The following is a 21679-nucleotide window of genomic DNA, read 5'->3' on the forward strand; positions in this document are numbered from 1 at the left end:
GCTCTGGAAGTTAAGATAACCTGAGGATAAAACCCATTATTTTCAGTAATGATGTTACCTATACATGATATGTGCCTTCCTGTAATCCTGTAATTTTATTTCCTATGCATATAATGCCTCTACTGGTGTGGATTCCCAGAGCTTCCTTGAAAGGTAAGTAATTCTACTTCTTAAACAGAGGAGACAAACACAGGGTTCAGAGAGGGATTTGTCTTGTCCAACGTTATATAGGAAGGTTTGGCATAGATCATCTAAAGCCCAGTTTTCCTGCTTGTGTTTCTGATATGAAATCAACCTTCTCAGTGTCTCTTTAATTTAGATTATGAACATTGTCCAATGTAGAGAAGAGAAAGCTGTATTTTTCCTTCATGTATATTCCTCAGTTCCTTTTCTGTAACATAGCTACTGTATCTCAAAAATACATTTGAAAAGAAAGGAAACAAAATGGATTAAAAAAAAAGTTTTAGATATATAATTGTGGTTTCCTGATTTATTATCCAAAATTTTATAGCATTTATACTGAAGATACAACTAAAACCTTCTTCCTTCCTTTGTTTCTTCTTCCCTTCTTTCCCTCTCCCTCCCACAATACAGAAGTATTAGTACCTGTGAACGTTTTAATACAGGCAAATATGTGATTAGTACATTCATGAATTCAGGTCAATGTCCTCTACCATCAATTGCATTATTTGCAGACCTTTCACAGTTAATTGCTCACTTTTCACAATAGCGACTGGAATTTCCTCTCGAGGGTCACAAAGGCGCCTGTTCTTGAATCTGCCATTTCCTCACTGTGAAGACCACCAAAAAAAATGCAGAAGGGTCAGTAACTTTTAGACTAAATGATGCATAGAAACAAAACTGAAAAGCAGAACTAAAATCCAAATCTGTAAACTCAGTTTCAGTATTCAAATGCAGTCACTCTGCCAGGAAGGGAATCCTTCTCAGCAAAGCCTTTTGAAAAACTGCCCAGCATTTCCTTTTTAATTTGTCAACATTTAGTTACAGTACAAAATTGACTTAACAATATAATGAGAAAAGCAGTTATTTCAAGTATTACACTGAGGATAAAATGCATGTTAACATTAATGCTACCTATTACTACTTCGTAAACAGACGGTTATTTACCCTTTGAGAAAAAACATTTCAGAACCAAGCTAAGGTAACCACATGCATTAAACAAACAAATCAAATCAAACCTTAATTGGGCTTGGAGCTTCAAAACAGGGAAAATATCAAAGTTAAGCTAAATAAATTAAACATAAAGAATAAATCTCATTTACTGAGTAATATTTTGTCAGATTCTCTGTGGAGTCATAAATTCAGAGAAATTTAGCATGCAGATGAGAAATAAGGAGGAGGGAAGCAGACAGATAGACTGTAGTGGGAAAGCAATCGTAAGTTAATTCAGGACGTGTTCTGCCTAACACTGATGAAGATCTAAATGAGAGCTCTTTAAACTGGATGTGTAGAACCAAGTCCTGCTGTGATTCACATTCTAACTTCAGATCTCCTACACGCCGCTGAAATATCTAGAGCTTGCTTAGGATAGCAAAGGAAGCTCAATTTGGTTCCCTGGCTTTTTTAGAAATTTTGGTCAGAGCGCCAGAGCTAGGCAGCAATGCTTTGTAAAGTCTAATGTTAACAGGCAGACTCCCTTGTTTGCCCTTCCTTCAGTGCCTGAAAAATAAAACACAGTGCAACAACAGGATAAATACACCAACTATGGAGCTGACAGCCAAGAAAACACAGCAAGATGATTTGCTGTTGTCTGCTTAGCTTTCATAAAAGTATCACAGAATGGGTTGGGCTGGAAGGGACCTTTGAAGATCATCTAATCATAAACTGATTGCACTGTTTGCTGGTCTGCTGTATTAATAACAAAAATTATACTCTGCAGCATTACAAAATAAATCTGTAGCCTCCCTTTCTATTTCCAAAACATCAGTAGAAGCTCAACTCTTCTGGTATCCTGATGGGTATCTCTCGAAGAATGGGTTGAAGATAAGAGCTCCTATTTACTTCAGGGGCTTTGAAAGGAATTGATAATATTTTGCCACTTCAAGAACTGGGCCACTCATGAGCAAAACTACATGCACTAATTCTGAGTGCAAAGCTGCTTCAGTGGCTCTCAGAAGTGTATGCAAAATTAATCGTTGCAAGTTGAGGCTCTGGTCTGAGCTACTGCTTCCCTGGGAAGAGGGAGGAAAGAATAGAAACAGAAAAGTGATGCAGTCAGGGAAGAGCCTGCAGAATTGGGCTCCAATGGCTGTCCCTGGGACAGGTGGGGTGCAGCCTCTTATCCTATCCTATCCTATCCTATCCTATCCTATCCTATCCTATCCTATCCTATCCTATCCTATCCTATCCTATCCTATCCTATCCTATCCTATCCCACCCCATCCCATCCCATCCCATCCCATCCCATCCCATCCCATCCCATCCCATCCCATCCCATCATGGTAGTACCTGCTACCGCATACAACTAGACTGTTTTCTTGTGACAGCAGCCACATGCAGTCCAGCCTTCCCAGGTCCTAGAATAAGCAAAATTTTAAGCAGAACACTGCTATATTGGCAGTCAGAGAAGTCTCAGCCTTAGGAGCCATCGCTGTTCGCTAAGACTAGAATAAGCCTGGCCTCAACCATTTAACCAAATCAGTCATTCAGTGAAGTACATGTGGCTTATTTTAAACATAAAGCCTGAGAAACAGGCCGTTTGGTCAGTCCTGAAAGCTAACAAATGCAGAGCTCGGTGATTTTGCAAAGGGAGGGATGTCCGCAGAAGGAGATCTATTGCTGGACATGCTCTGTGGCCAGGACCAAAGACATCTTGCAGAAAGGAGGTTGGTGTGCTTTCCTGGTTAGCCTCAGAGGTTACGAGCATGACGTAGATCATGGAGAGCTTTTTATTTGCACCGACAAGCAACTAGAAGGCAAGGTACTGTATAATGCACTCCAGTGTGACATGTTCAGCCTCCTTTGCAAAGCTGTATAAATTGCATTCCTGTACACAATCCATTTTGGTGATATTTGCATGAGGATTTACTTTGCTCACGTGTTGACTGGAAGTTCAGTCCTGCACAGGGAGCTACAGGCAGTGATTGTTGGTAGGCAGAGCACCTCTTTGCATCTGGAGAGAAGAAAAATTGCACAACAATTCTGTTCCACATCCTCTGTTATATTTTGGACGCATTTTGGAGTCACTGCACAAGACATGAGTTGTGGAGGGCTCCAAATTTCATGGTAATATTTGTCCTAGACACTTATTGTTGCAAGATGGTCAAATATTTTTGCTGACCAGAGCAACACCACTTCTTGCACAATAACTGCTGCTGGGTACAGTAATGGAGAAAGATAATAAAAATTTGCTTACTACATCACACTTCCTACTTGAAAATGTTGCGCTTGACTCATTTATACAGAGGTTACTTTTGTTCTGGTTTTTATAGTTCCACTTATTCCTGCTGTAAAGCCACTTTAAGATAAAAGCAGTGTAAATGGAGGGTCAACTGGCCTCTCGGTTTTGAACATTGCATCCTTTTGTCGGTAAGAGTGGCAATGGGCCCTATGCCCATCCTCATCCAGAGTTTCCAGAGACACCCAAGAGAGAACACTAAAATGCATCTTTGCTACCTTTCATAAACCCCTTTTCCATTTAATATTCAGCAAAATAATAATTTACCGTTAGCTGAGCATGCAGCCTGTACTTCTCATTTTGTTGAGCCCATACCAGCCATGACCCAGTGGGAAACAAAAGTAAATGGGTCGCGCCTTTCGACACGGCCTGTCCCGTGCCCCGTTGGGAGGGCGTCCATCTCGCAGCAGCGCAGCGGGAGAGGGCAGGGCCTTTTGTCAACCCTGCTGAACCGGGGAGAAAGCCTGGAGCCTTTGTTCTACCTCAGGCAAGGCCATGTGCTGGCTAACGAGAGGTCTGGCACCTCAACCTTCCCGCTCACAGTGGCAGCGACCGAGCGCCACAAGCAGGACGCTTACGCGGGGCATTTTAACGGGAACAGGCCGCGTTTCCAAGCGCGCAGAGGCGGGCGCTGCCGGCGCCCGGCAGACCCTGACCCTGCGCCCGCACCCACCGGACCCAGCTTAGCACCTTCGCCCCCACCCGCCCTGCCTGCCTCCTCCGCGCGCTGCCCGCACGGCGGCTGACAGGGAGGCTTCCGCGAAGCGAAGCGGGTGCGCGGGGGCCGACCTGCCCCGGAGGGGTCCCCATGAGGGGCCGGGAGCTGGGCGCCGCCGGGGGAAGAGCGGAGGGGATCCTGCCCCGGCTGGCGGCCGGGCGAGCAGGGTCTGGCCCCGCTCCGCGTCCCGCCGCGCCGCGGCGAAGGGGCCGCCCCCAGCGCCGGCCCCGACCCCCCCCGCAGCCCGGCGGCCGAGGTGGGTTCCCGCGGCGACGCGGGCCGGCGGGGCCGGGGGGCGGAGGGGGAGCGGCGGCGCACGGCGGCGAGGTGGCTCAGCAGCCCTCCCGGAGGAGCCCGGCCCACCTCTCCCGTGCAGGCACCCCCTCCTCCCCGCCCCGAAAGAGGAACTCCCCGCCCGCGCGCAGCCCGGCCGCGGCGGAGGGAGAAGCGGCGGCGGCAGCGGCAGCGCGCGCGGCCCCTCCGCGCAGCATGGCGCAGCGGCGCCCGCCGCCCGCCGCCGCCTGAGGCGCCCCGCGGCGCCGAGCCGAGCCCGCGCCCATGGCGGCGCCGCCGCCCGCCCTCAGCTGGGCGCTGCCCCTGCTGGCGGCGCTGGCGGGCGCCGGCGGCCCCCAGAGCTTCGAGCTGCCGGGGGCCCCCATCGACAACATCGAGGTGAGCGGCGGCGGCGTGCTGGTGGCGGGCGGCAGCTGCCTCTACGAGCTGCGGCCCGAGCTGCGGCCCCGCCGCCGCGTGGTGCCGGCGGCGGCGGGGCAGGGCTGCGGGGAGCCCCCCGGCGTGCGCAGCAACCTGCTGCTGCCCTACGAGGAGGCCGGAGGGGCGGGCGTCCTGCTGGCCGGCTGGACCCAGAAGGACGGCACCTGCGAGGTGTGGGAGCAGCCGGCCTACCGGCAGCGCTTGAACCGCAGCGAGGTGGTCAGCTGCCTTCCCGACGGCTCCACCGCTGGTGTCGTCTTCCAGCTGGCCGGCGCCTGGTACCTGGCCGTGGCAGCCACCTACTCGGCCAGGCCCTATGGGAACCACCTAGGCTGCGAGCCCTCAGAGTCGGACGAGGCGACTGTCATCACGGTGCGCAGCATGGACAACCTGGAGTCCAAGGAGGAGCTGGGCATCATCAAGCGCAAGGAGGAGCCTTTGCACTTTGTCGATGCGCTCCAGTGGGGGGATCACCTCTTCTTTCCCTACTACAGGTTGAAGGCCAGGTTGGACAAAGACATGGAGCCACCAAGCATGGCTGTCCTGCGCCAGCTGCGCCCCTCAGAGGGTGGCCTTACTTTGCAAGGGCACGTGTATTTGGACTGTGGGTGCAGGAGCCTCATCGTTTCCTCCAGCCTTGTCCGCCAGGGCGAGCGGGGCTGGTGGGTGGGTGTTTTCCACCACAGCCATGGCGCCAAGGTCTGGAACGCCACTGCTGTCTGCATCTTCGGGATGGAGGAAGTGAAGGAGCAAGCCTGTGCATCCACACACTTCATCATGAACGGGAAGAGTTGTGTAAGTCTGAGCATCGTTTTGCTAAGCTTTCATCCTGCACACCGTTGTTGACATTGTTGTTGTGGCTGGTGTCGCTGTGCATGACTTGTGGGGTGTCCCTGACCTGAAGGCACATGAAGTTCGCGAGGAACTTCAGAGCCACACCAGGCTTTGTGCATCAGCCCTGGGTCCATCAGTCCTAATTATTTCTGCAGCTTACTAAAAATCTTACCAGTGCTTACCAGATCCTGGAGTGTCCTTCCCAGCTACATCTCGGGAAAGAGATGTCTGAGGGAACACCTGAGGGCATCTGGGTCAGTCCTGAGTCTTGGGCTCCTGACTCAATGAACCCTTTTCTGCCAAGGATTAGTTGTACTTCATTGTATTTTCCGTACAGCCTAGATAAAGCATCTCCTACCTTATTCTGTGCATTCACATCTCATGTCATTGCAGCTACATCAGAAATGAAAAAAAGCCCGTCAAACTGACTCCTGTGCACTGGGCTGTCTGCGTTGTTATCCACATTGCTCACCAGTTATTTACGGTTGCTTGTTTGGTGGTTTCCCAAACCTCTCAGGACTGTCCTTGCTCAAGAGGGCTCACAGCCATCCCCCCAAACCCGGTATGCGCAAGCCAGCCATAGGCGGTATGTCTTTGTTGTTGCAGTGGTTACATTTTCACAGGCAGTGGTATCCCATGGAGATCCCCTGGTCACCTACTTCTGCAACACTCTCTCTTCAGCTCCTTCCTCCTTTTGAGGATGAGCTGTGCACATGGAGGGCAGGATGGGCAAGGCTACCGGCTTTGTTGTGGCCTTGGTAGCTAGTAAAGAAATGAACTAAAAATGAAATTCAAGAAGCTAAAAATGTCATTCAGGAGAAGAAGGTGCTTTTGCAAGGCCTGTCCATGCTTTTAAGTCACACTCACAAGTCTTTTCAGAGTTGTGGCAAAAGAATCAATGCTGAAAAGTATTGGGGACAACGGTAGGGGATCAAGCAAGCCATCATAAAGCAAGCCCTGGCCTTTTGCAGCTCCCCCACTGTCCAGGGACTTTGCAGCTTAGCCCCTGAACCCTTGCTATGTTACAATGGGAGTTTGTTGGCAACTCCTTGAAAGAAGTGCAGTAGATTTACTGTCGCTCCTTGGCTTCCCAAATCTAGCCCATAGCAGAGTGCAGTGCTGAGATTCTTCCAAACACAAACTACCGGAGGGCACGTGTGATTCAGTCTGCTCGTGTCCCTGCTGAGCTGTGTCTATTGCCAGTGTCAGAGGATGTAATTATGAATGACAACCCACATGAGGGTGAAACAACTGTTATGAAGTAAATAGTGAAATTCTCGCAACAGAGCTGGAGCCAATCCTTTGATTTCCAGTGCCAGTTTATAGCTTACTGCAGGATTTCTGTGCTCTCACAAGGGAAACTTGCTGAATGAATTTGAAGATTCGTTCGCATCCCAAAATACCTATTTGCTAGTTGGATTTTTAATTTGTATTCCTTGTTCCTGATTACTGGTGGCGTTTCATCATGAGGTGCTTTCTGAGCCTGCAAAGCAAAAAAAACCCAAAACCTCCCTGGGCAGGAGATCCTTTATAAACACTTCCCAAAATCCCGTAGTATAAATTCCAGAAAAGTCTCATGGATTTCATAGGGTAAGATAAGGCACGTAAGGTGCTGGTTTTTCTGTCTGTTCCTCTCAATCCCCTGTCCCCATTGCCTCCCAGTGCCTGAATATGAAAAATTAATAATCCACATGTTTAAGGATTGGTTGATTCGGATCAGATTCCTTTGACTCCACAGTTACTTTCATGTGCCAGAAGGGTCGTCCCTCCTGGAAATGTGGATTATATTTGGTACAGTGCTGAGGAATCCCAACTTTAAAAATTATTACAAGGATTGTTTGCTTAACATTATGTCCCTAACTATGGTGATGTTATTAATCATGATATTTTGGCACAACAGTAAATGCAGTTTACCACTGACAGGAAAGTGGTATTTTAATATTTTGTAAGATAGCAGGACATCTGGGTGTTGTGTAGTAATATGACTTATGACATGGCTAATTATGCTCCCTTTTTAAGCTAATTATATGTGCTTATGGTGTATAAACGTAGAAATAAATGCATGTAGTTCAGCTTTAATATGTTTTTCATACTACAGAAGGTTAGGCTAGGCTATTGCAGAGTAGGTTTGGAGATGACAGGCCCATATGCTGCTGCTTCTGTGTTGTTTTAGTCCATATACTTCTACTGTCTCTCACCAAGTCATGGGAGTCCCTGCAAACGTGGAACATGCTCTTCTTGGACTCAGAAGCTCGCAAGCGTCAGAACTGGCAGGGAGATAGTGCGCAGCACGTCTGTCAATGTGCTGCTTGTAGAAGTGTGTGCAATAGCCAGCAGCCACTCTGGCCAGAAAAGAGTGCCTCATAGCACGGAGCTGTCATGAGTACCTTGTAGTACAATGTGCAGGAATGGCAGCAAGCAACAGTACTTAACATGTGCTTTAAAGCCCAGTGTTTTAAATTAAGACAATGTTGGTACTGAGCAAATGAATGCATTGCAGCATTATGATTGCCTGGAGTGCAAGACCTGTGCAGTGTTTGTGGCAGGTGGACCATGCTGAATGTCTTGAATTCTGGAGCTCAGGCAGGGTGTGAGCTACACTGATCGTGATCACGGGCATGGGCTGTCAGCTTATGTAGGAATTGAAAATACAAATTTTTTTTCACTGCAGGAACACAATTTACAGTTAGAGTATATGTTAGGTAGTAGTGGCAGCTTGTTTTCCTTCTGATCTTGTCATTCTTCAAATTTCTGTAATTATTCTGATTACCTTGAGGCAAAACATGCCTCTTACCTGTCTGCACTGACACAGCTGCTTGTATTTGCATTGTGTTGGCACTGTGCTTCTCGATAGTACACTGCAAGAGGGACTTAGCCCGAGGTATTTGTGGTCTTGAATTCCCTGCTGTATATTCTACTCTAAAGTCATTCCTGTAAGGTGCTGAGCTTTCTGGCCCTAACCCAGTAAAGCACTTAAGGGCATATTTAACATAACGTATATAAGTAGTTCCATCATCTGCGGGGGAATTGCCCATGCATTTGAAGTTGAGCATGAACGGGAGTACTTCACTGGATTGGAATCAAATTGCTCCGCATCCTATAGGAATGCATTGTAGGTGTGTAAACTCTTTAGCCTTGCATTGCTATTTAGGCCAAAGTTGACATTTCCATTAAGTTTTAGTGCTGGGTTTGAGTCTGCTGTTGAAGATTAGTAATTTTTAAGATCCTTGCTTACCAACTTCATCTGTGGCTGCTGCAAATTCTGTGGAATTGCTGCTTATGAGAACTAGCTAATTCTGTTTTCATTTTGTGCAGCAGTGTGCACAATGCATTTTGTCCTAGTTGGATGCATTTACTCTGGACTTATATAATACTGGATTCCCAGAGACATGATCCATAACTAACAAAAGGCAAGTGGTGTCTTAGATGAAACTACTCTGAAAACATTTTGCAGTTTTATGTTCAGCTTGTTTCCCTCAATCCACACATCTCTTAGTTTTGCGTACATCTACTTACATGGTCTGTCAAGGTATATGCATTAATGGACTCTGTAGTATAACCTGCATGTATGTAAGCACATCTTCTTCACAATTTCCTTAGTTAATAAGTGTGACTTTGCCAAATCTCATTCTCCATTTCTTTTCAGAAACATGACTGAGTACTAACAAATATTTTTGGTGCATTACAATTACGAAATCGAAGCTCCTTACCCAGTACATAGGAGGAATGCTGGAATTTGTCACTAACTTGCTGCAGTATCTAGTGAGCTTTATGAAGGCCTTTCCTTCTGTTGTTCTGTGGCTGAACAGGAGCTACTAGAATCTTGGATCTCTTGCAGAGATCCCAAGAGCTTGCGGATCACAGCCAAGCAGGTGAATTGGAGAAGTGCTCAAATTAGAGAATATCAACATGAGAGAGTTGTAGGATGTTACCTAACCACAATGAAAAATCTGGAAATCAGTTTTGTCATTGAAAAAAGTTGCATGGGAAGAAAAGGATTCTACAATTTTTCAGGGAGAAAATCCAAGAAAGTGTTAGGTGTACACATGTAAGACAGAGAAGTTGCTGTAGTTTATATTAAGGTGTTTATTTTATGATGTGTAAGGGCTAAGTAGCCGTGAGAGCTACTGAATGATAAGATATCTTGGTTGGATTTTCATCTGGTGTTTAATGCAAGTAAATACATATAACAGTCTGTTCTTCGGATTTTTGCATTTTTCAGTGGGTGATAAGTATGTGGGTTGGTTTATGCCCCATAATTTATCGAGCATAATTGAAATCCTAGGACGAAACTTAGCTGGTATAAGCTCTACTGAAATGAGATTTTGAAATCAACAGAGTCATATCTGTTTAATCATGGTCATTAATTTGCAGGAATGACATTTGAATTTGTGTGGTAACTCATCCCAAAATGATTCATGGTCTTTTATTTAAGGAAATAGTTACAGGCTTCTAAATATCACTCGGTATTAAAATTGATCCTGTAGTTAATTTTCTAGTAGTAAAGTCATCTCCTGTGTATTAACAGACTGCTAGTATTTCATTTGATGTTTGACAGATTTCCAGAGTTAATATTTTTAGAGTGCATTTTTCTGTCCAGTTACAATGAGTTTTCAGTTCATCTCTGTTTGGTGTGGGAAGTAACCCATAGGAGACTTGCAAACTCTCACACTGGCACTAAGAAGAAGAGTTGCTTTTAGTCATCTGACTTCACCAGGTGTTCTTAGCAGAAACTTTTGAGAGCCTGGGGGCTCTTGAACAGAGTATTTGCTTCGCTGGGATCAGAGAGTCGTTCAGGTTGGAAGGAACCTCAGAGGAGGTCATCCATCCAGGACCCTGCTCACAGCAGAGTCAGCTCTGAGATCAGACAAGGTTGCTCTGGGCTTTGTCCTGTCAGATCTTGAAACCTCCAGGGATGGAGACTGCACAACCACTCTGGACAACCTGTTCTGCTTAATTGTCCTCATAGTGATGTTTTTTAATCTCCTGTCTAATAGAAACCTCCTCTGTTTCAGTTTGTGTCATTAAGTCTTCTTGTTCTGCATATACCTCAGGCAAGACCCTCACGCTGTTTCTCTGGTCCCTCTGAAATTGTCTTTTCTGTAGACTGAACTAGCCGAGTTCCCTCAGCCTCTCCTCACAGGGCAGGCGCTCCAGGCTCTGACCATCTCAGTGGCCCACCGATGAACTCACTCTGATTTATCAAAATCAGTGCTGTACTGGGGGTGTCAGAATGGAGCGCAGTATCCTAGACACATCTGAACATGTGCCAGGTAAAGGAGAATAATCCCTTTCCTCACTCAATCTGGCTATGGTCCTGTCGATGCAGCCCAGGATGCTGTTAACCTTCACTGCCTGGGTACACCCTTTAGCCTACTGCACTCCAGGACCCTTGTGTCCCTTTCAGCAGAGCTGCTCTGCAGCCTGTGTCATCACAGGGGGGTGGTCCATCCGAGGTGCAGGACTTGTTGAATTTCTTGGGGTTCTTGTTGGCCCATTCCTCCAGCCTATCTAGGTCCCTCTGAATGGCAGCCTGACACTCAAGCATAACAACTCATTTTAATATTATCTGCAAGCTTAACCCAGAAGCTTTCAGTGTCTTCCTCCGCGTCATTGATAAAAGATATTGAGCAGGACATGTCCCAGGATCGGTTCCCTGAGGAACTCCACTTGTAACCAGTGTCTAGGTAGAGTACAAACCATTACCCAATACTCTTTGAGCCTGACTATCCATCCAGTTTTTCCACCCATCCAGTAGTCCTCCTGTCTAAACTGTAACACCTCAACTTGCATACAAGGATGCTGTGGGAAATGGTGTCAAGAGCATTGCTAAAGTCATCATCTGTTCTCCCCTCCTCCACAAATCAAGTCATTTCATCACAGAAGGCAATCAGATTGGTCAGGCATGATTTAACCTTGCTGAAGCCATGCTGGCTTTTCCCAGTCACATTCTTCTTCTTGTGCCCAAAAATGGCTTCCAAGAGGATTTGCTCCATGATTTTCCCAGGGAAAAAGTAAGACTGACCCAGCTCATCCTTGTCTTTTTTTGAAGATAGGTGCAGTATTTGTCTTTATTCAGTTATTGGAGACTTGCCCTGATCTCCAGAGCTTTCGAAATATGAGAGAACGGCCTTGCAATGTCATCAGATAGTCTCTTAGCATCTTTCTACAGATCCCGTGTGGCCCCCCTGGGTCTTCTATAAGATGAGATTTCTTAAGAGATCCCTGGCTTAATCCTTTTCCAGTACTTATTTATTTGTAGGTAGAAAGGACTGCAAGACCTTGACGGTGAAGTCCAGAGCCTTGTCTGCATCCACTGTCAGTAAATCACCTGACTTATTCAGCAGCTGGCACACATTTTCATTGTTTATTCTTTTATGGTTCATGTGGTGGTAGAAGCTCTTCTTGTTGCCCATAACATCCTTTGCCAGTTTCAAAACTAGGTGAGCCTGGGCTTTCCTAACACCATTCCTACGTGTCCAGGCAGCTCCTCCTTAGTCACTTGTTGCTGCCTCCACCTCCTCTATTCTTTTTTTCTGCACTGTTGTTCAATCATGACTTCCCTGCTCAGCTAGGGGCCATCTCCTGATACACCTGATTGCTTTCCTGAGTTTTGTGCTTGGAGGAGGTTGTCCTGAGAGACCTACTAGCTTTCCTCAGCTCCATTTCACAGAATCACAGAATCACTAAGGCTGGAAAGCACCTTCAAGATCATCAAGTCCAACCATTAATCCAGCGCCACCATGTCCCCTAAAAAATTTCCCTTCAAAACTGCCTCTCACGAGATCCCACTAACCAGTTCCCCTAACAAGCTGAAGCCTGGTTTCTGGCTCTGTACTCTGCTGTTCTTTCCTCACCCTCAGGATCCTGAACTCGGTTATTTCATAGTTACTACAGTGAAGGCTGCCATTGATTATCACATCTCCAGTCAGTTCTTCCTTGTTTGTGAGTAGCAAATCCAGAAAAGCATCACCCTTCACTGACCCCGTAGGGTTAACAAAGTCTGGGGTACCATCTACTTCACTTTTTCTCCAGAGCTCTGTAGTCCTGATCTGCACTAGGCAATGTCTTTGGTGTCCACATCGATGTGCAACAATGGGTGGTGGTCCAAGGAATGGAAAATCAGTGGCAGTCTCTCTGCGATGTAATGGATCAGGGCCCCTAAAAAAATAGAAACATGTTGTAACAGCATGACAGTTTAGCAGTTGAGTGCCTTCATCCTTCTCAGGGTGGAATCTACAACCATGGTCACTCACCACTTTCTCTTGGTTTCTGCTAATACTCAGTTCAAGCTCAGCTGGTTTCATAAAATCATAGAAAAGATTGGGCTGGAAGGGACCTTTAAAGGTCATCTGGTCCAACCCCCCTGCAAGGAGCAGGGACATCTTCAACTAGATCAGATTGCTCAGAGCCCCGTCCAACCTGACCTGGAATGTTTCCAGGGATGGGGCATCTACCACTTCTCTGGGCAACCTGTGCCAGTGTTTCACCACCCTCATTGGGAGACATTTCTTCCTTATATCTAGTCTGGATCTACCCTCTTTTAGTTTAAAACCATTACACCTTGTCCTATTGCAACAGGCCCTGCTAAAAAGTTTGTCCCCGTCTTTCTTACAAGCCCCGTTTAAGTACTGGAAGGCTGCAAGAAGGTTTCCTCAGAGTCTTCTCTTCTCCAGGCTGAACAACTCCAACTCTCTCTGCCTGTGCTCACAGGAGAGGTCTTCCATCCTTCTGACCATTTTTGTGGCCCTCCTCTGGACCCTCTCCAACATGTCCATGTCGTTCCTGGGCTGAGGGCTCCAGAGCTGGATGCAGGACTCCAGGTGGGGGTCTCTCGAGGGCGGAGTAGAGAGGGAGAATCACCTTCCTTGACCTGCTGGCACGCTGCTTTTGATGCTTCTTTTTTTGGTTCAAAGCCTTCCTTAATGGAGCTTGTTCTCCCTCATTGATTATTAAGACATTTTATCAATTCTATAAACCCAGATCTGAGGGCAGAGAAGGAGCGTTTCTGCTGCTGCAAGAAGTCACAAGTTTCTAGCCTCCCTATCTCAGGAGTCTGCATCAACCTCTTGCTGAAGCATAGCCTCTGACTGTCCCTCCTGCCTTGCATCGTGAAGCTCAGGATCTTGCCTCTGCAAGGTCTCTGTGAAGACCTCTCATTTTGTGGTCATCCTCCCTGATTTTTTGCAGTCTGCTCACCAGGGATGGTTTGTCCACCTAGCATTGCTATGCAGTGCACAAATTAAAAAACCTCATGGAAATAAAATTTTGGAACAGTTCATCTCCTCATTCCTTAGCCCTAATAAATTCTCGCTGCATGCACCAGTATTTAAGTTTGTTATCCCCTGATATAATCAAAATTTATGCAGGAGTTTGATGGGTGATGAAGTTAAGAATGAACAAAGTTCCAGAAGTTTTTTCCTTCTAGGAAAAACAGTATTGTTCCAGTGTTGACTATTGCTATATGCTGCTCACAAGTCTTGTGTCCTTTTGTATAGCTGCATCTGTTCATTCACTCTGATGCTCAGACCCTTTATTTTTACTTTTTGGCCAGCTGCAATATGTTGAGTGCTGCGTGAGCTAAAAATGCTGCCCTTCCCTCTGAGGCACTCAGTGTAAAATAATCATGAGGAAATCAAGACAGAAAGTAGAAGTGTAAATATGGTTGCTGCAGCTGGAATCATGCAGAGATAAATCTGAAAATGAAATGCAAAATAGAAAATTAGTATAAATACCTTTCATGCCAATAACCAAAAGGCATAAGGGGGTGAACTTAAAAGCAAAATGTAAGTTAATTCAGGAGATCTCTAGGCTTACCTGTGCATGCGAAGATTTGAGGGGGCTACAGAATAGAACAGAGGGTGGAACTGAAAAATTAAGAAAAGAACAATCTTCTAGAGCAATATTGTTTTTTCTTTTGCTTTTCTTGTTTTTGTATGAGCCTGAGAACATTACAGGATAGACATACAGAAGATCATGGAGATGAGTGACTCTTCAGGAATAAAGGAAGTTTAGACTGTAAATGCATTTTAAGGATGGATTTAGCTGTGAAAGAAAAAGCTTGGGAAGACCCTGCAGTGCTGTAACCCCATTAGTCACAGTGGAAGAGGTAAAAGGGCTTGTTAAAAAAATAAATGCACATGGGAAAGGGATGACAGAAGGGTGAAAGCAGCAGCTGCACCCTGGAGGGAATGAGCAAGCTGGAGAAATAGGTTGCAAAAGAGAGAAGGCAATTTTTGTCATGACTGTCCACTGTCTAAATTCCTCCTTTTCTTATCTGTATTAGCTCAATGTCGCATTGACCCTCCCTCTAGCAAGCAGAGTGAGGGGAGGAGGCTTCCACACATGTCAGTATTGGTTCTTCAGTCAGATGAGGAGGATGCACTGATACGACACTAGTTATTTTACTAGTATGTGGGTCAAAATAAAATCCGGCACTAAAGCTTTTCAGAGACTGGGTGAGTCCTCCCGTCTTCTGTGGTCTTACTGTACAGAGTCTGCAAGGAACCTAAGGTGGTTTGTTTTCCTTACACTACTATATGGTGCAATGCAGAAAAAAAAAATCCTAATTCTGTTGGCAATGAAAGCCTGGAAGCTTCACCTCTTCACTCCTTAGCCTGAGTGAAGGCTCATTGTGTGCACCAGTGCTGGAGACTTTTTTTACCTTCTGATCTAATAAAAAAGTGAGTTAACTTTTTGCACCTTAAAATGCTTGCAATCACCCTCCCCCCCATCTAAAACAGACCTCCATGGAACTGGAGTCTCCTGCCTAAGTGGATTTTACTGAAGTTCTGTGCCAGTACATGACAGTTCCTCTGTCGTCTTCGTGCTGCGTGAAAAAAGTATCTTTAAATATGAAAGTTAATCAAGCCTTCTTTACTCCAAGTGGCTGTTCTTGCAAGCTAATTAAAATAATTCAGGTGACTGAAAAAGATTTTAATTGGTTTAGGATTGCCATTTAGAAAAAATTTATTTCGATGTGGAAAGAATTTTTGGGGTTAAGCCAGTATCCTAGCATGCAAGAGAGTTGAATTCAGCTGTTACCAGGTTATGGATTCACTTTGAGAAATGCCTTCACCTTTCTGCAAAATGTCAGTTTTAATGGTCCATTCTCACACTTTCTCTTGTGCATTAAAGCAAAATAGGTTCTTGCACTCAGAGGGTTCCTGTAGGTTTAGGAATGCACCCTTGAGGCTGAGATTCTGGGCTTTGTAAGCTGACCTACTGGGCTTTTTCCCAAGGTCCAGGTCCTACCTGAGCTCTTCCCCCCCACATCTCCATGCGTGCCCCTCCTTTGTGCCAGGACTGCTGTCTGTGCAGCTACATGTTCCTGTGATGAGGAGAATGACTCAAATGAAAATTTAGGCTTGTAGGTAGGTGGATTTACAGACCATTTTCTAGACTTATCATTTCCTTAACTAAGCTCAATGGAAAGTATTATACTAATAGAGGGGAAGAGGAAGAGGAGGTGGAGCTTGGCTGGAATTGGACCTGTTTGGAGAGCAGGTGAGATCACACTTTTGGCAGTATCTGCCATGGAGATTGACTTAAAGCAATCACAGGAGACCATCTCTCACCTGGTGAATGGCCTTTTTCTCACACATCAGGGCTTCCTTTCAGCACTTGATCATCTACAATTAGGGTTATTTAGTTTGGTTTTTCCTTCCACAAGATACAGGGATTTCCTGCATGATGTTTTCTTTCATGAGCTACTTACACATGTTTGTCACTTAAGTTCCTCCAGCTTGGATGGAGAATTGTAGGTAACATAGAATCATAGAATCTTTTAGGTTGGAGAAGACCTTTAAGATCATCAAGTCCAACCATTAATGTAACACTGCCAACATGTTAATTTTAAAGTTCTAACAGGTACATTTATGTTCTCCCTGACGTGAACTTTATACTGCTTTATCTAATTTTTATATTTGTGTAATACGCAAGAGTCAACTTCCTTTAGTGTAAAGCAGGAAACCAGAAAGGGGCGGATGAAGCTCCGCATTTTCTGACAAACACACACACAAACACACAAAAAATTCTGTGTATTTGAAGTGCATCCTTTCTTTAGAATATTTGCATGCCTTTAAAAGTGGTTGTTGAGTGTATCTGTAGTCTTCATGGTAGATGCAGTCAGGTGATGGCAGAGCATGGTTTCATTGGGAACTGGCAATTCAGAATAAGACCAGGGCATTATGTCCCAAGAAAGAGAAATTCTGTTGCAAAGTAACTTGCTGCTGTTAGGCCAAATCTGTGTCCCACTGAGGTCAGTTTTAGCTGCAGTAGATGTAATCTGTATCCCAGACATGACCAGTTGCCATGTATAAAAAAGTAGTAGTTTCATGTTTCATGTGCCATTTCCAATGATATGTTGCTCTGAAATTGTGTCAGAATTAAAATGTTATCCAAAGTATTGTCTAAAGTTGAGTTCTCTCAGATTCTTTCCAGGGATTCTTCTTTTTCTTAATGGTTTGCAGTATAGGTGAATGATTTTGTAATAGCTTTCTCTTATATCTGATTTTCAGGAGGCACGATCAATCAAGAAATTACCTACCTTGATTCACTCTGGATTAGTGGCTGTTTATGGCACAGTTGTTTTGAATCAGATAGTTCTCTTTTTGGGAACAGATGACGGACAGTTACTGAAGGTAAGCTGGGTGTGGCAGTTCCTCCCTTCTCTGTTGGCTGCTGCTGTGTTCAAGTGGGTGAATGTTTCCTGGTTTAGGCACTGTATTATAAACAGATATAATGCCCTGAATTTTATGTACCCTGCTTAAAATTCATGGAAACATTTCGTTAAACTGCTAATGCCCACAGTATCAATTTATGGACTGTGGAGTTTTGGGATACTCTGTCTTTTGTTTCCTTCCTTGCTTTGATTTTCCAGTAGTAATATTAAATATTGTTAGATTTTGGGAGCATATTTACTTGTTTGTTAGCCTATCTGTGTGATGTGAATAGCTGTCCATTGGAGATAAAAGTCAAGATTTATTTTGCCTTAGCTTCTGAGTAGTTGACTTATGCTAGCTTAAGTCAATCACCTGGAAGTGAAAGTCATCTTATTTCATTATCAAACTTTTCAACAATCCAGCCAAATGTCTTTTATGCTTTAATTTTTGGGGGGGGTTTGCAAGAATGTGCATTTCCTGTCTACACACAAAGGATGATTCTCATTTTTTGTTTTTATTAAGCAGACAATTGGAGAGGAATATAGAAGAGAGCGTGAAAAGCTTTTGCCCATTTGATTTCACTGTGCTTTTGATAATGACAAATGAAATCGAAGTCTTCCATGTCTCCTTAGCACAGTGGAGACCATGAACGTATCTCCCTTGTTTAGCCATGTTTATGGAAAACCTTATATTGGTGTTGGTGTGCTTATTAACTCGCAAAATGAAGTTTCTGTGGTCTCTGGTTCTCTTGAATTCGGTGCAAAGGGTGGTGGAAAACTGTAGAGTTGGGTAAGGTAAGAAAAAGAAATACCGCCTCAGGTGTATGCTCCCAGAAGCCACAAAGAAACTTCTGTCCTGGAGACAGTTGTCAGTAACTTGCTTAGGTTCCTTTTTACACTATGGGTATCTGGATGTTAATTTTTTTCTGGAGGCTAATACTTTCTTCTCCATTCCTAAGAGTACTTAACACGTTATGACTTTGGGATATAGGCATCTCTTCCACATTCAGTTTCTGCATCAATCAGGAGCACACTTGGTGAGCGGGATGTTTCATATGCTAAACCAGTGCCACGTTCAGTGAAAAATGTGTCTGGCATGGATTTTGTTGAAATTCTGTTCCAGTGGTCTTTTTCTCCATCTTTCTGCAGCCTGAGAACCAGTGCAGTAGGTAAATTGAAACAGGGAGCAGTACATCATCTCAGAAGCTCTGATGTAGCTGAAATTAGGCTTTTATTTAAAATGCGGACTGATCAATAAAGGGACTTGTGAATAATTTAATTTTATGTGTTTTAGGCTATTCTTAATGAGGATATGGAATCTAATTGCCCAGAGGTTTTATATGAAATTGAGGAAGAAACCTCCATTTTTCCCAAACTTCGACTTGATCCAGTAGATAATAACTACATCTATCTGTCCTCTGCCAATAAGGTAAGCACAATATTAAATAAAATAATAAATTCAAGTAAACTACTGCTTTAAGGATGTCTGGCACTTTAGAAGTGAAGCATCAGTTTGGGTCAGAGTTAGACCTTAAAAGTCCAAACTGCAGCTACCAACTTTACATCTAATATCTGGTGATGTTATCTAAGTTTGGGCTGCACTTCTGCAGAGCTCAGGAGAGCTTCCACTGTCATTGTGCTGCCCACTGTTGCTATCATCCAGCAACACCCTTAATCCCATGCTTATTTTATGTCATTCTGTTGAGAGAGTCTTTGTTTCTCTTTTTCCTGGAGGCATCATGGAGAATCAAGCTTGGAGGTAGCCAGCAAAACTTGTAGACTCTTTGGAGACAGAGTTCCTTTGAATTAGCAATCCAGGTATTGGTAGGCCAGGGTTTGCTAGTCAATTATGGAGTTTATAATGTGAGAAATCTCTTAATTTGAGAGATGGGTTTGAAGTCTTACTTCTAGTGAAATCAACGATAAAATTTTCATCATCTTCAGTTAGGCATAGACTTTTAAAACAAAACAAAAACACAATCAGAAGTGATTAATGTGTATGTATAGTGAGGCCAAGGAGTTCAGCAGTCATGCTAATGCATGTGAGCAAACGCATCAGAGCTGCATCTCAAGCAGAGAGCAGCTGCCAGGAGCCGGTGCAGTTGCTGTAGCACATCCTGCAGCAGGGCTACTGAGCATCAACTCAGCAAATTCCTGTCTCACCAGCAGTGGGGAAGATGGCAGTAAAAACATAAAGTCTGGCTGTCCATCTTAGCTGGAAAGGATTTCACCCAGCACTTGATTACCTTCATTTACAGTAAAATAGCTTTTCCGGCAGTGAGCGTAGCATTTTAGCCTGCCATCTGAGAGAGTGGGTAAGTTGGTAGGAGAACTCCTGACTGGTATAAACCATCTATCACAAATACAGAAAGAAAAAAAATTTCAGTCAAAAGTATATGTAGGTATTCAAAGTAAAGACTTGAATTTTCTTTAGCTTTGGTAAAAGATCATGTTGTTATAGAGGAACAAACATCTGTTAGGAATAAGTGCTTCTTTCTGATCATCTCTTGGAGGCTTCTACAGGCTTCTACACTGTCTTTTTTAACTTGCTAATAGTCTTTTATTTTGGCTGGTTTCTGAACTGATTATCTCACACACCTTCAGATAAATATAATTTTACAAGATATGGCTGGTAAAAACAGTAAATACAGTTCTACAGAAAGCCATGTATCCTTGTTTCTGTTCACAAAATACAGGAACTTACAATTCTTGCTAATTTGTAAAAAAAATTATTTGAATTAGGAATATTTTTCTAATATTATTAATTAACATTGTTATTAATAACATTATTTGTATTTGTATTCAATATTTGTAATCAGCTTTCTCTTTTTCCTTTCCTTTTCTGAAAATGGCTGGCTAGGATATTCGAGCTGAATGTACAAGTATAGCTGCATACAATATAGCCACAATTATCTACATTTACTTATTGAAATGGCATTTTCATGCATGCTGAGTAGTTGCGTGCATTTGTTCTAGCGTGCTCATGCAGTTACCTGACATGGTGATGCAAACACAGATGGATTTTGTTTTGTGCATGCATTTTTGGATGCACTTTCATCAGTCATTTAAAAATCTCAGTTCTGATGAGCGAAAAACGATGTTCTGCTAAGCAGAACATTATTTGTAAAATATACCTCCTTTCTATTGTTATCTGTAATTCACTGTGCTAATTAGGCTTTCCTGCATTACTCTGTCCATGCTGGCCTTGTCATTGTCAGAGGAGTTTCATCATCTGATGGCAAAATTCAGCCTGTGTAAAACAGGCTGCATATTTCTATCCAAAGGTTTTCTGGCAGAGGGGAGTCCGTAAGGAAACTTTCCCGAAGGGATCATGTTTGGTTGCTGTCAGATTTTTTATGGTAACCTTCCGTTTCCCTGTTTATGGGGGCTGTTGTAATTCAGTGTGTTATTGCATTCTTTGGTTTTAGGTGAGAAGAATACCAGTTGCAAATTGTGGTAGATATGTTTCCGAGCAAGAATGCTTATCTGCAAAGGATCCCTACTGTGGGTGGTGTTCTTTGAATCAAAGGTATTTTTTTTGTATTTTAGACTTTCGCATAAAACCAATGCTTTATTAGTCAGTGTACATTTTGACTGACTTGGGGCTATTCAGTATCAAGAATTTTTATGGAATCGGTCATAGCCATATGAGAGCCAGTGAGACACTTCATTGTCACGTGAAAGGGAGCTCTGCACCTTTTAAAGGCCAACACTCAGATTCTTGAGGTCTACCCATAAAATATGTGTTGTGCTAAAAAGAAGAAATTTTTTTGGTTTTAGAACAGATGTTTTTGCTTTCCAAATTGATTGAGAGATAAAATTGTATACTCATGCTTGAAGCATCTTAATAGGTAGGAGCATCTTGCATATGAGAACAGGGAAAGAGTGCTAAGTTAACATCAGTATTCATAGTTCCTGGCCGTGGAACTACTGCCTTTGGTTTAGGCCAGAGGAGAATTTCTTTCTAAACACTTTATCCTTGCATTTGAGTCATTGGTTTTGCTGCTTGCTTTGAATCAGGTTTGAAAGCTACTGTGTACATCTTTGGCCTGGACTGGAGAAATTCCTGGGTCATCAGGCTTAGTCTTGGCAATTGCAAGCAACCACATAATGTAAACCTACTTATAAACTAATCAAGGATCATCCTAAATTTAGATAGGATTTTTGTCCTCCTTGCACTGGTTGTGTGGCTGAGAGTCTTACTGCTGGTTAAAATGTGTGTGCTCATTTTTATCACGTGTGTGTTCATGGACAGGTTACACTTACTTGTTCTGATGTTCACATCACCTTGGCTTAAATAGGTTTTCCCCCTCCCTCACACTTATCTTCTCAA

The 21679-nt window shown here is 44.0% G+C and overlaps 1 protein-coding gene across 1 annotated transcript in view; it reads left to right on the plus strand.

Moving 5' to 3' along the window:
* Nucleotides 1-4694: 4694 nt before the first annotated feature.
* The window catches only part of PLXNC1 (plexin C1), a gene marked incomplete at both ends in the record, with an annotated part of 70733 nt that continues 53748 nt past the window's right edge, over nt 4695-21679 (plus strand). The window contains 4 exons of the mRNA XM_082014028.1: nt 4695-5645; nt 17204-17326; nt 18641-18775; nt 20775-20875. Of these exons, the coding sequence (XP_081870154.1) occupies nt 4695-5645; nt 17204-17326; nt 18641-18775; nt 20775-20875 (1310 nt within the window). The remainder of the gene's footprint in view (nt 5646-17203; nt 17327-18640; nt 18776-20774; nt 20876-21679) is intronic.

Source organism: Phaethon aethereus (genome assembly GCF_964289735.1).
Source record: "Phaethon aethereus genome assembly, chromosome: 1".
NCBI lineage: Eukaryota > Metazoa > Chordata > Aves > Phaethontiformes > Phaethontidae > Phaethon > Phaethon aethereus.